Source organism: Melospiza melodia, chromosome Z (assembly GCF_035770615.1).
Source record: "Melospiza melodia melodia isolate bMelMel2 chromosome Z, bMelMel2.pri, whole genome shotgun sequence".
Classification (NCBI taxonomy): domain Eukaryota; kingdom Metazoa; phylum Chordata; class Aves; order Passeriformes; family Passerellidae; genus Melospiza; species Melospiza melodia.
The window spans coordinates 9,971,084-9,984,574 of record NC_086226.1 but is presented as its reverse complement, the minus strand read 5'-3'; the positions used below and the strand labels follow the sequence as shown (position 1 = coordinate 9,984,574).

Below are 13,491 nucleotides of genomic sequence, written 5' to 3'. Positions count from 1 at the left end.
AAATATAGAGCTCTTCTGTCTTTTTATGTTTATTTTAGCTTGGATCAGCTGCTCATCTCAAGCCTGGACCAGCAAAAACTGCAATCTGTTTTGTCAGTGGTAGTACCAAAATGTGATGTTGCTGCTATGCTCCAAGAAGTCAAAGCACAAGTAAAGGTAAAAACCACAAGATAAAACTGGGTTATTGGGGGATTTATGAGGGTTTTCTTAAAGGCAGATAAAATCTTTTCCAAACTGTTTCAGGGCTCCTCCAGTAGGCACATGACAGGCTTTTACTATCAACTGCAGCTGATGTTAATTTTACCAATGCTGTTTTTAAGTGCCTGCTATAAACCTATGATAATTTTGAATGGCTTTTTGTAGAAGGAAGTTCAAAAGCAGTTGTGAGTCACAATAAATAGACCTATTTTAAGTGGAAAAGTGTTCCTCCATCTGGGCTCCCCAGTAACTGCATATCAGAATTTAGCTTTCCACCAGCCATCTGGGTCAGACTCAGTTTCCCCAATGTGCAGGGGAAACTGAATCTGCTCTTCTTTGTGTCTGGTGCCTTTTGCTAGAAGCTACAATCAAGAAATTGAATTTATTTTGTTCAATGCTGAACTTGAACACCAGAATGCAGCTGCTGAAGGGTTTATAAGAGACTTCTGTGACCTTTCTTGTTCTCTTGTGGAAACTGGTTTTTGTATCAAGATAACCTGCTTTATTATGTAGGTGTTTGAAGAAGGCTTCCAAAGTGAAGTGCCTGCCAGAGCATTACTTCCCTGCTTTTGGTGTTTCTGTTTGTGGGATATATCCACATCCTTTTTAAATCAGAACAGAAGTTGATAAAATAATGACGGTGCTGGAAGGGAAATTGCCATCTGGTCTGCATAACTGCTGGCTGAGCTGCATCTAGAATATTCTTGAGTTTTGTTCACAAAGATTGCAATTTCAAACATAGAACAGGCTGGGGGGAAAAGGACCTCCCCAAAATATCCAGCTTTATCTCCTTTCAGGGGACAGCATAGCTAAAGAATGCAAGTCTCAAAAGTTTGGTGAGCCAAGAGGGCTAGCTAGGTTTACTGATAAAATTAGTTGGATTGCACAACGGGACAGAGGTAATTGAGTGTTCTCTAAAGTATTTTGCATGTGTTTTTGGAGAGATTATTTATTTATGCCACTTTTCAAAGCCTGAGAGCTCAAATATTTATAAAGCTGAATGCTTTTTGGAATGCACTCCTTGTCTGCATAGTTTCTTATCCATAGTTAAGCCCAGTGTGGCACATTCTCTGGAAAATTTTATGCTATTCAAATTGTGGATTTTGAATGTACAATAGAACAGTTCTTCATAGTTATCCAGTTGCTGAAAAATGAGATGGACTGCCTGATTTGGACTGAGAGCTTCTCTGGGAAGAGTTTGTCACCATCCTTTGCATTAAACAGTGCTGAATTTACTGTTACTAGCATTTAATAAATGCTACTAGTATTAATTTAAAAACAGTCATTTTATTTAGGTCTCTATGACTGGAATCTTTGGCTAAGAGTCTAAACAGAGGTGATTACTGGAGGCCTGGGGTGTCCTTTGTGTATCCAAGTAAAGCAGTAAGCATCTACAGCCAGGTCTCTGCCCAATATTCTGTCTGCTGGCAAGGAGCAGCTTTGAGGGCTGGAGAGGGAGGGAATGCACCTTGGGAATGGGAAGCCAGTATCCAGACTGTGTTGTTGACTGGTCCAACACATCTGATCCTTGAATAACTCTTTTAACATCTGAACTTCTGACTTTATTCCCTTGCTTCACCAGTATAAATAAATTAAGTTGAGATATCGTGGGTTGGGAAGAGCCTGATCTCTTGAAGAAAAAGGATTTCTGCAGTACTTAACAGTCAAAGATGTGTTTCCATTGCTTGGAAAGGGGCTAGTCTAGTTACTTAACTGATATTATTATTTCTAGCCAGACATAACACTGTTCTCACTTGAGTACAGGTGAGCCAGGTCTTAGCATTTACAAAACACTGTGGACAAAGATATTCTGCCCTCACTGCTCCTCTCTCCTTGAGTGCTGATGGATCAGTGATGTGGAGCAGGATGACATCAGTTTCTGACATTGCAGGAATGCCTCTAGTGTAGGAAATCTTGCACAGACTCTATGTGGCAGAGAAGTATGCTGTGAGACCAAGAATTTGACTGTTGTTTCACCACAAAATCTAATGATCTGTGGCTCCTTGTGCTGTCTCAGACAAAAGGCAAATGCTGAATTAATATGTTTAGTGAACTAAATATGTCATTTAACACTAAATAGATTAAGAGATTGGATTCTAATGATTTGCTATTGCTTTCAGTATTGGCAATTTCTGGAAATAACTGGTGTTAGATGGGATCCTGGGGAAAAGCTGAGAAACCTGCTTTCTACTTCCCACATCTGATGCTCTGCCCCACAAATAAGTACTATGTGCCTGCTCCACCAAATTCCTTTCTATAGGTCCCCTTACACCACAAAATGTGATCTCTGTGACAGTGTCAGACTTGTTGGATGCAAACCTGCACCAATCTTTTTCCTGTGCAGGATGCTCCCATTTCTGCAACAGCACAGCTCAGTCATGTTTAGGTCACTAACAGGCTCCTTACTTTCATCTCCCAAGAGAAACAGTTTTTTCTGCTGTCGTGTCTGACCTTCCCAATCTTCAGTAGTGTAGCTGCTTCCCCTTGCAGGATTGTCCAGCCTTACTGAGAAGATGGTGATGCAACTGCCCTGCATTGCATCTATGTTACTGCTTCAAAGAAGATGAAATTGGATAACAAAAGTGTTTATAATACACTGAAGAGTACGGTGCTTGGTCCAGAAAGGTGTATGGAAATACTGAATTTTGACTGCAAAATGTTGAACAATGCAAAACTGACTACAGCCTGTAAAAATTAGGTTGCCCAAGGTTTAATGCCATTTCACTACCTAATTTTGACATTGTTTGCTAGCCTTGGACTGACTGAAGAAACCTTTCTTGTCACCTAAGTTCTCCTAGATGGCTGCTTCATCTGTAACATGAAGGGAAATGCATTTAATATCTCAGTTTTGATTCCTTGAGTTGTTTCTTTTCACCTGCCATAATTTGTGAGTACTGGGAATTTGTCATTTATGTGGGTACTTGGTCTTAATCTTTGGTTTTGTGTTTCTTCTTCCCCTTCCTCCATTTTTCTGCTAGAGCAAAGAGGACACATACTTTGTAGTCTTGCACAAAGAAGAAGGAGCTGGCCTGGGATTTAGTGTTGCTGGAGGAATAGACTTGGAACAGAAATCAGTCACAGTAAGTGATGGCTGCAAGTCATTTTTCTACAAAGCTCACTTTAAAGTAGGCTGGTGATTAGATCAAGTGCTCATTTATCAAGACTCACTGCAAGTCATTCACAGTGTCTCTCAGAAGCAGCAGTTTACCATCTGCTACTGAAATCAGAGTGTCTGGGAAGTGTAATTTTTATTATTGGAGATGGATAACAATTATGCTTTCAGGCTTTAAAAATCTATTACTGGATGGGGTGGGCTAGATCTAAATCCTATGTATTCATGTAAATAAAATTCTGCATGCAGCTGCAGTGCACACAGCCTTTTAGGGGAGACTTTAATTTCCAGCCCTTGAAAGGAAACTCTTGTGCAGCAAAGATTTTGAAGGATTTTTCAGATCACAAGACTAATTGTTGCAGACCTCAGCAAACATTATGGATTTCATGTCACAAGTTTGTTTTGAGTTAGTAAGATGTGTGGGTGGTCAGTAAATGAGGGTTGTTGCCTGGTTAGGGTTTTTTTTAAGTCTTAAGCAGCATTCTGAACCAAAGATAGTGACCTATTAAGATACTGGTATGTAAAAAGTGACTGTTCAAAAACAGATCAGTGAGACAGAAAAATCCAAGAAAACTCATGTCCTCTGTGATGGCTTTTTTTACACAAAATATACATTTAAATTCTGCCCTGAAAGAGAGAGATCCATTAAATGCTAAGGTTAGAAGAAGGGTATGTCCTCAGTTGTGGGGCCTTAAGGAGCCCTTGCAGGAATCTTCTGGGTTTTGCATTTAGACATGACCTATATAAATAAATGTATTTTATATTAAAGTGTCATTAAGTTAGAATATGGTCAAAGTCTAGAGTGCAGGCCTCTACTTCTCTCAGTATAGAAGTTGTTCCCTGTCACTGCCCCAAACAGTGGCAGCTCTGAGCAAGAGGAAGACTCAACAGTCTCCCCCCAAGAGAGTTCCTTAGAGAATTCCTTACCTTAGTCCTTAGAGACTGTGACTCTACCTAAAAAATAAGATCTTGAGCTCTCTCAGACCAAGGAACTGATGACGTCCTTTTCCTGAATTCTGTTAGCCATGGGACCAAATGAGTGTCAGTTCCTGCTCTTTCTTGATGTTTTTTGTTCAGAGGGTGTAAAGGGATTTTAATCTTGTTCTTAAACTACTGGGATTCTGGGTCCTAGCTAGATTTAAGGGTGCTGAGCTGCTTAGATGGGCTGTTATATCCACACTTGGGTGAAGAAATGGAAATGCCTAGTGAGCTTCAAGGTACTGAGGAGGTGAGCAACTGAGGGAAGGCAGCAGATTTTTGGACATGACCCCTGTATTCCACTTGCATTTGCATGCCTTCATCTGTTATTGAGGCTGTTATTCCAGCTTTGGATGCTGGCTTAGACTGGCTGGAAATTTTTCTCATTGGATCTGTGGGGTTGTAGCAGGTGCCCATCTCAGCATGGCCCTGCAAGGAGATGGAATAGGAGCCAAAAGGCTTCTGATGGCTTGCTGCTCATCTGGATATTAGGATAAATTCCTAAAGATAATGCAGAAATGTGTCCACAGATTCGCTGCCTTGAACATTTGCTTGGCAGACCTAGTACCGTCTCCATGGGAAACCATATTCTGGCTGCTAAAATTAGAGTGCCTAATAGGCAAGTCCTTAAATACTGGGTCTTGAGTGTTTTAGTCTTTTTTGTAAATGATACACATCTAAACTTGATGGAAGTTTTCTCAAAGTTTAATACACCCTGAGTAGAGTATTTTTTTCTCAAGAAAAATGCATTTCAAGCCACTAAATCATCCCTTTCCATCTATTTGCATGGTATTTGATCAGCCATATTGAGGCAAACAATTAAATACTTGTACAGCTGCAGTAAGTCAGAGCCTTTCTGTGCACAGATGTTTAGAAATGTGCATTTGAAAACAGCACAGGATGCATGTCCCAGCCAGTGGGAACTGGGGGAGTGGGTGTTGCACACCACAGTGTTCTTGGGGGTTGCTGTGGCAGGGACGTGGATTTAACCTCTGTGTCATTTGAAATATGTTAACTGAAGGCCTCTGAGGAGTTTAGTGAAATCATAAGTGATTTGTGATATTTCCCTTGCTGGTTTTGGTCATCTTTGTCTTAGAAATGACCATTCAGTAATAGCATCTCTGAATTCCCCCATCCCCAAATGGAGATCTGTCTAGTCACTTTGAGGGTGTTCACTGGAGCCAATGCTGTGTGCTTGGCAACCAGGTAGTGGGCTCTGGCTGCAAGTTTTGGTAGAGTGTCTCTGTTCGGTGTGGCCTGTAGAATGCTGTGTGTGCTTGAGATTAAAACATCTTTGTTAAAATTTCTTGTAGGTCCACAGAGTGTTTTCAAAGGGAGTGGCATCTCAAGAAGGGACTATCCATCGAGGAGATCTTGTTCTGTCAATCAATGGCAAATCTCTGGCAAGCTCAGTCCATGGCGACGTCCTGAATACTCTTCATCAGGCAAGGCTGTACAAATATGCAGTCATTGTCATCCAGAAGGAAAAAGACAAAACAAACAATTCCTCCAGACTTGAGATATCAGCTACTGGCAGAAAATGTGTGGGGTCTGGAAAGGATGTTTCCATGGAAATAGGAACAGGTATGATCTTTGTCCCAGAATAGTCGGAAGGATTCCTTTGCAGAGCAGACTGAAGGCAAAAATATCAATGTGTTTTAGATTAAGAGTGTCTCTGCCTTATGTGATTGAAGGGAGAAAATGAAATTACCTTTAAATTTTATTTGTTCTCTTTGGAACCTAAATACAGTTTGGGATTTGGTTGTTTGTGTTGGTCTTTTTTTAATTATTGTAACAAGGCACAAACTTGGAAGACCTAATTTAGGGCTGAATCCAATTTCTACTTAGGTAAGTGGTCCCACATATTCTTCCAATCCAGGATAAACTCCTTTTAAGTAATAACAGTAGTCAATGCAAGACAGAAAACAACCAGAAATAATTTTAAAAAATGTTAAAAAGAAAGTCCCATGCCCTGCCATTGATTAAGTGTAGGGACTTGTTCTTTGTAAAAGCAGATTTCATACTGTTTCTACTAGAAACATAGAAAAAATATTTTTATGTTGCAGTAAATGGAAGCCTATTGAAGTCAGCCATGTCATAGGAAAGTAGGGACAAATGATTTAAGTGGAAATGTATTAGTGGAATATTAGGTTCCTGTTTGGGAACAAGACAGCATTTGGTGTAAAGGCTGCACCTGGGGTGTTAGGAAGAGACCTCTGAAATTTTTTTGAGATTTAAGACCCAAACCCCTTCAGCACCTCTCTGGATGGTGCTGCTTGGGAGCAGGGGATGACCAGGGGCTTCCCCCTTCCCCCTCCAGGGCAACACCAGGCACTCAGCTCTGTCCTGCCTGTCCTCCCCAAAACAAGGACGCGGAGCTGCCACTCAGTTCTTTTTAATCTGTTGGATGTAATCATTGCTGTTCTCACGGGGATTTTTTTTCTGTAGCAGTTTCTTTTGTTTTGTGCTTACACTGGGTTTTATGATGCGACTTTGTAACACAGCTTATTAAAAAAAAAAGGAGAGAAAAAAAAGCACTCTGTTAATTAATGGATCAGCCTTTCTGGAATTGCTCCCATGGATATAATCTGTGTAATTACTTCAGAATCCCTCTCTGCCCTAAACTCCCTACATCCTGCACCCTGACAAATGCAGAATATCTGCTGAGTCCAGGCACTAGGGGGCAACATTATCTCATAAACAGAATAGTGTTGGGTTATTCAGAAATTTTTTCCACCCTTCCAGGTGAAGGACATCACCAGATGTTTTAGATAACGTTTAAAGTTGTCCAAGATAACAGTAGCAGTAATTTGTGATAACACAGACTACATAATTATTACATTCACACAAGGCAAAGAGGATCCCGTTTTCCAAAACTGCAGATTTATTTCCTCCTAAGCAAAATCATGTTTTAAGTCAGCTACAGCAATATTTCACTTCAGAAATATCTGCTATGTAGGAGGCATGGTACAACTACAGTTAATTATAATTAAATACATAGATAGGAGACAAGAAACAATTTTTCTCCCTAGTAAGTGATTACAGATTTTTGCTTAAGAGAATGTAACGTTTGCTTAATTAAACATTTAATTCATTCCTGTTACTTAAAAAGATACAGTTCATTAAATAAGCAAAGGAAGCAAATGAAAGAAAAAGAAATGCTCTCCACTCCCTATTTTTGTAATTTTTCAGTTATTTTGTTGATATTTAGAGTATTTTCTAAATTTGCTAGCTACAATTTCGCCAACAAAAAGATACCTTGGCAGGTTTTTGTTGAACATGTAAAATGAAAATGTCCCTGTGTGTAAATGCATTTTGTACTGTCTCCCATTCACAGCTACAACAGAGTACATTCCCTTCTGAGAAACTTGGTGGCATCTCCTCGTTCTGACTAACTGAACTCTCAATTGTCCTGTCACAGCACCAAAAGCAAAAACCAACCAAACACAACTTGCTATTTACTGTTATCTGCATAACAAGATACTGTGCTTGTTCAATTGCAGATCCAAACCTGGACATGAATGATGTCATCTGCGTTGAATTATTGAAAACCTCTGCTGGTTTGGGATTCAGTCTCGATGGCGGAAAAGCTTCCATTGCTGGAGATAAGCCCTTGCTTGTAAAAAGGATATTTAAAGGTACTACATGCATGCAGTGGATGTTATCCCAGTTTTCCTTTTGTCTGTGCATTGTACAGACATTTCAATTACTGTGCTCAGCACTTTTTTGAAGCAAGAGTGGATTTTGTGGCTTTCATTTATTGCCACTTACTAGGCCAAAGTGGTCATTAAAAGAAAAATACTCCTGGGAATGGCTAGGGATTGCATCTGCTAGTAAATGTGGAGCAATCTCTTTGCTAAGTATGGGTCTGTCCACTATTCTAGACATGAAACTACAGCAGCAATCATCTATACAGTGGTCTGAGACATTCATGCCTTATCCAGTTCTCTTTTCTAAGAAATGCATAGTGTATATAATCAGCGTGGTACTGAAGCACCACCCTGCATTATGCCCAGTTATGAATTTTACCATATTTCTGTACTTTTGTTTTCTTTTTAAGTGTTATTATTAGGTTTTGCTAAGAATATGGGATATTTGTAGTCAAAAACTGCCAGTCGTGGGTGCTTTGTTTGTCAGCAGGTAGCTACATGAACCACACATAGAAAGAAAACAAATCCCAGAACTATGCTGTGACTTTCATATGTCATGTGTCAGTTTAGTGAAAAACAAGGCCCTTTCTGAAGGTGGGTGAAACTCTGGATGAAACTATATGTGCACAGCATTTTTACAGAATTACTTTTCAGTGATTTATTCCCTCATCAAGATAAAAAAGTCAAACATGTATTTACTGAATTACTTATCAGTTTGTGTGTGTGTGTGTTTTTCCCCTCTGTAGAAAGTGCTTCTTAGGGTAAAGGGCATGTTTATTTTTTGAGCTCATTCATTTACATCCTTACACACAGTCCTTTTCCCCCTCCCTGTGATGGCTCATGCTAGTTTAATTATCATTACAGAAAGCATACTTCCATCAGCAGTGAAGGGTATGCCTCTCTCTAGAAGTTTTCTGTGAGTGGTGTTTGTCCAAAGTTTGCTATCAGGGTTTAGTTTGTTCATCCCAAGTTTTACAGTCTGCTGCATTATTTGCCTATTATCTTGTTAAAGCTGAGAAAGTGCATCCATGCCACATATAACCTTCATGGTTGTTTGATCAACCAGGTTTTCTTACAACTACAGTGATAACATTCAGCATATTTCATACACTTATGTTGTTTCTTTCAAAACCAGACATCTTTTCTGAGAACAAGCCTTTATCTTGGTTAAAATAACCTTTTCTGTGGGATGCAGCATGAATTAGCTTGCTAGAGCTGGCGTGAACATTATTGACTTGTATTGAAATTGAATGAAGTTGGAAAAAATTGTTTATTTCATCATAGTGGAAAGCAGATTTTTGTGGGCTCACTTCTTTTTCTTTTAACACTGACTTTTCCCCACTTTTGCTTCTAGGTGGTGCTGCGGAGCAATCTGGAAACATAGAAACTGGAGATGAAATTCTTGCTGTTAGTGGGAAGTCATTAATTGGGCTCATGCATTACGATGCCTGGAACATCATTAAATCTGTGCCAGAGGGGCCTGTTCAATTGCTAATCAGAAAACACAGAACTGCAGTATGATGGAAGCACTCCGTCTAATCACACTTGCTAAGACAAACCATTTATAACTGTCTAAAAGCTGTCTTTGTTTATAAAGCCACACAGAAGTGTCTTAATGCTTTACAGAGAGGTGCTAAGAGCCTTGGAGAACCACTGAGCAAGCGTGTGATGAGCTTCAAAGATCTCACCTAATGATTGGGGATGAAGGAAGCCAAAAGTTAGAGACAATTTTGTATTATATGGCAGTTTTATTGGAACTTCAAGACCTCTCCTGGGTTTGATTTAAAGTATTTTGACTGAGATAAATAACACTGTGCCTGTCCCTGATATTTTTAGTATCTTGCAGAGTGTTGGTAGTAGAACTTGTTGGTTGCCATCCTGTTGACAAGGGTGGGTTTTAGACTGTACTATATCACTTAGCTGTAATAAGACTTAAGGACACTTCTTAGGGTCTGGTCCTTTTTTTTGTTGTAATAAGAGAATGTCTGGAACAATCTCACTTTATTCTTCTAAGTGCAGTTTTGCTAAAAGTGCATGACAAAAGAGTATAATTTTGCACAACTTGTATGCCTAAAATACAAGCATTTTATTGCAAAGCTGAAAAATCCTCTTAAAATTAATGAACTAACTCAGCATCCACCACAACTGAATCTACTTCTAGGTGCAATTGTATCTGAAGGCACTTGGTGTTAATGCGGTAGAAATCTGTAAGAAAATCATGTCCATATAATAGGCGATTGTCCACCAAGGTGTATACTGAGTTGTTAGTTATGATTAATATGGGGGCGATAAAAAACTGGGGTCTGAATTTTCAAATTTAGGCTTCTAATGTTAGGCACCTTTAAAATATATATATTTTTAAAAGGGGGATAATTTCAGGTGCTGAGCACTTAGAGATCCCACAGGCTTCAGTGACCGCTAAGAACGTCTGCAAGTTGGGCTGCTTTTATTTATCTTCAAGAGGTTTAAGGCTGCCCACCTTGAAAGATCCAAGCTGAAAAGTGGCGATCTAAAAATGGGGATTATAACAGATTAAATCTGAGCTGGCCATATTTGTGGTGGCTTTTAATTGGTCTTCTTTGTTTTCTCCTGTCCAGTATTTATTTTTGCTTGTGTGAGAATGGGTTGAGGATATGTGTGTGGATGATGCAAGTACACCCAACTGCGTCAGGACTGGGCTGATACTGAGGGTTCTGGGTGGTGAAACTGAAAACTGTTTATGTAGATGGGAGAAACCACGGTGTTGGGCACAGCAAAAGAGAAAGGGTTGCAATGCCACAGGAGCTTAGTTTGGATTTTCTCACCTCTACTCACAGAAGAGGTATCAGTAGTGGGCCATGCTGCTTAGTCTGCTGTGCTGGGAGGAGAGTGTATGGGTGCAAGAGATTAGACTCTGTTATTTCTCTTCCTACATCTGGGATAGCTAAACAACATAAAATGCATACAGGAGGAAATGGGCCAGTGTCCTTATCAGCTGAGAACAAGTTGTTTGTTCCACAGTGCTCAGGTTGTACATCACATTAGGCTGGAGACTGCTGCAGCCAACATCCCCAGGGTGAAGAGTCCTCGGCCTGGAACCAGTCCAAGTCTGAAGTGCTGCCTCTGTTTTCAGTGAGCCAAGACACTGCGTAGCTGTTACAAAAAGGTCTGGGCTTGTCACTTGGCCCTTCCCCAAGATCATACTGTAGTTCAGTTTATTTACATTTATTCAGCAGTGCTTGAAGCAATTGCTTCCAGGTTAGTGGAGCACTCGCTTGAGTTCATCTCTTTGACAGCTTCATTACACTTCAGCTCATAATGAGCAGAAGAAAATTCAGTTCTGCAAGTCAACCTGAGACCAGATGAATAGAAAAGCTGTGCAATGTTTGCCTAAAAATGAATAAATAGGTTTAATTCTTTTTCAGTGACGTATTAGCATGTGAATCCTGGGAGAGATGCAGCTTTTGGTTACAGGAAAGGCAATACTGTATGTAGTCCTACAGCTCCTTTGCCTGCAGGATTTCTGCTGAAACTAATTCAGGTTCAGTGCTGTGAGATGCCTGTGGAGTTGGGTCCCCTGTGAACCCAAAGCTCAGCCACTCTGTCGGGACTGGTCCATGTCTCCAGTCACCTCTGTGGTGCGAGAGGCTTCAGGAGGATGCAGCTCTTAGGGCTGGAGGACCACACAGATTCCAGGCCTGTGATGGCATAGAAGAGGTTACCCCTGCATATTTGCTGAAAAACAGGGAGAAGACAATTCAGCAGGGACAGCTGAATGGTGAGGCCTTGTTCAGGAATGACCAAAATCCGACTGTAATAGAGTGTATAATAGATACATTAAATGCATGTGGAATTTAATGCAGCGTAGTGAATGCATACCTGTATACGTATAATACGTGCAGTGCAGTGCTGACTTTTTGCTACTTTAATGTGGTAAATCACAGTTGTGTTTTAGGCAATGGCATTTTTTTCAGTCCACAGTCTAGAATTCCGAAGGTTCCATCGCTGGGAGGCATGTCTCCCTCACTCCTAAACCAGTGTGAGCTCACAGGTAGTTTTCATTTTGTAAATTAAAGTTAATTTGAGGTGTCTTAAGATGATACGTGGTGGTATTTTCAGATGCTTATTTGCAGGTACTGTTCATTGTGAGTGATTTAGAAGGCTTTTTTTTCAGTAATCAGATACTGTTCAGTATTTTATTTTACATGCACGTAGATAAGTGTTGGCTGAGTAACAGCAAACAGAAATGGGGATTTTTGTGTGTGATTCAGTAGTAGCTATAATTTAAAAGATAGGTTTAATGTTCTAAATCTGATAATAGTTACTATGGGTAGAAAGATAACACTTCTCTACTAACATTAGAGCAAGCAGAAGAATTGTATTTAACCCTGATTGTTTCTGTTCCTGAAAATACCTTTTTTTTTCCTTGTGGAAGAACAACATCTTCACTGATGTTGGTATGATTACAGTAGCATTTCCTGACATCTCTCTTGGGGTGACATGCCCTGAAAAAGCTCCAGGATTTATACAGTATGGGTGTCTGTTTTATTGCAGACAAGATGGTTAGACCAAGCAGATGTAGTAAATTTTTGGTTACACACCTGGCAAAGTAAATGTTCTTTTTCTGAGAGCCTGGTTGCACTAAAATGATGGAGGACGTTGCATTAGTTCATCAGTATTCAGTAGGATCACAACCATTTTTGGCCTTGCTGTTTGCATATCAGTCCCCATGGTGATCCTTCACCCTGCTGGAGTGTTGGCCAAACTCTAGGAGAGCAGAGACTTGGCAGCTGCATCCTAGAAGACCAAAAAATCAAGATGAAATTATGCACTTCTTCACCAGGGAGCTGAAGGCATTCCAGACAAGGGGAGTTTGCTCCTAGATGGAGAAGGTTTAGGGGTTTGGTGCATCCAGGCCTGGGGCAGCTGAAGGGCCACATCATGGATATGAGAGCAGTGAGAGACTGCTATTGCATATTCTGCAACCTTTTGTACCTGGAAGCTCTTTCCAGCTTCTCTAGGGACTGCATCTGTATTGAAAGCTCTGAGATTAGGGAGGGAAAAACATTTGATCATTTTCTCGCTAAAAAAATAATAGAAGGACAGATAAATATTAAGAAACTGTTAAGTGATTCATATTTCCTAATGACCCTCACTTAAAATTAACCCTGATAAATGTTCTGCAGTGGTTCTTGTCAAATTCTGAAGGAAGTGTTCCCAGATGGGAATGTTTACCTGTTTCTATGTTTAGGTTATGTAAATGTACAAGTGAAAATATTGATGAAGAGTAGACTAGCTCATGAGAGAAATGGGGATCCCACTGTAGGTAGATTTTGTGTGTTAGTCTGATACACTTATTGTATAATATTGTATATTTACACTTTTATTTATATAAATAAAACTTCTTTTAATTAAAACTGTTTAATATGCCTTGTATATTATAAAAAAGTCAGTGCAATAACATGAAATAGATTGTACATTTTTTGATTTCTGTCCCTTCTATGTCAATCTGTATTGCCATAAACTGTTTTCTTGGGTTTTTAGTGATTTTGAAAATAAATTGTATCGTTAGTA

General features: G+C 39.8%; 1 protein-coding gene across 6 annotated transcripts in view; it reads left to right on the top strand.

The window, feature by feature from the left end:
- PDZD2 (PDZ domain containing 2) overlaps positions 1-13,491 on the top strand; it is a 201,584-nt gene extending 188,093 nt beyond the window's left edge. For all 6 annotated transcript variants that reach the window (XM_063180983.1, XM_063180981.1, XM_063180979.1 and 3 more), the window contains 5 exons: positions 39-156; positions 3,177-3,278; positions 5,602-5,872; positions 7,792-7,926; positions 9,293-13,491. In XM_063180983.1, coding sequence (XP_063037053.1) covers positions 39-156; positions 3,177-3,278; positions 5,602-5,872; positions 7,792-7,926; positions 9,293-9,459 — 793 coding nt within the window. In that variant the 3' untranslated portion in view covers positions 9,460-13,491. The remainder of the gene's footprint in view (positions 1-38; positions 157-3,176; positions 3,279-5,601; positions 5,873-7,791; positions 7,927-9,292) is intronic.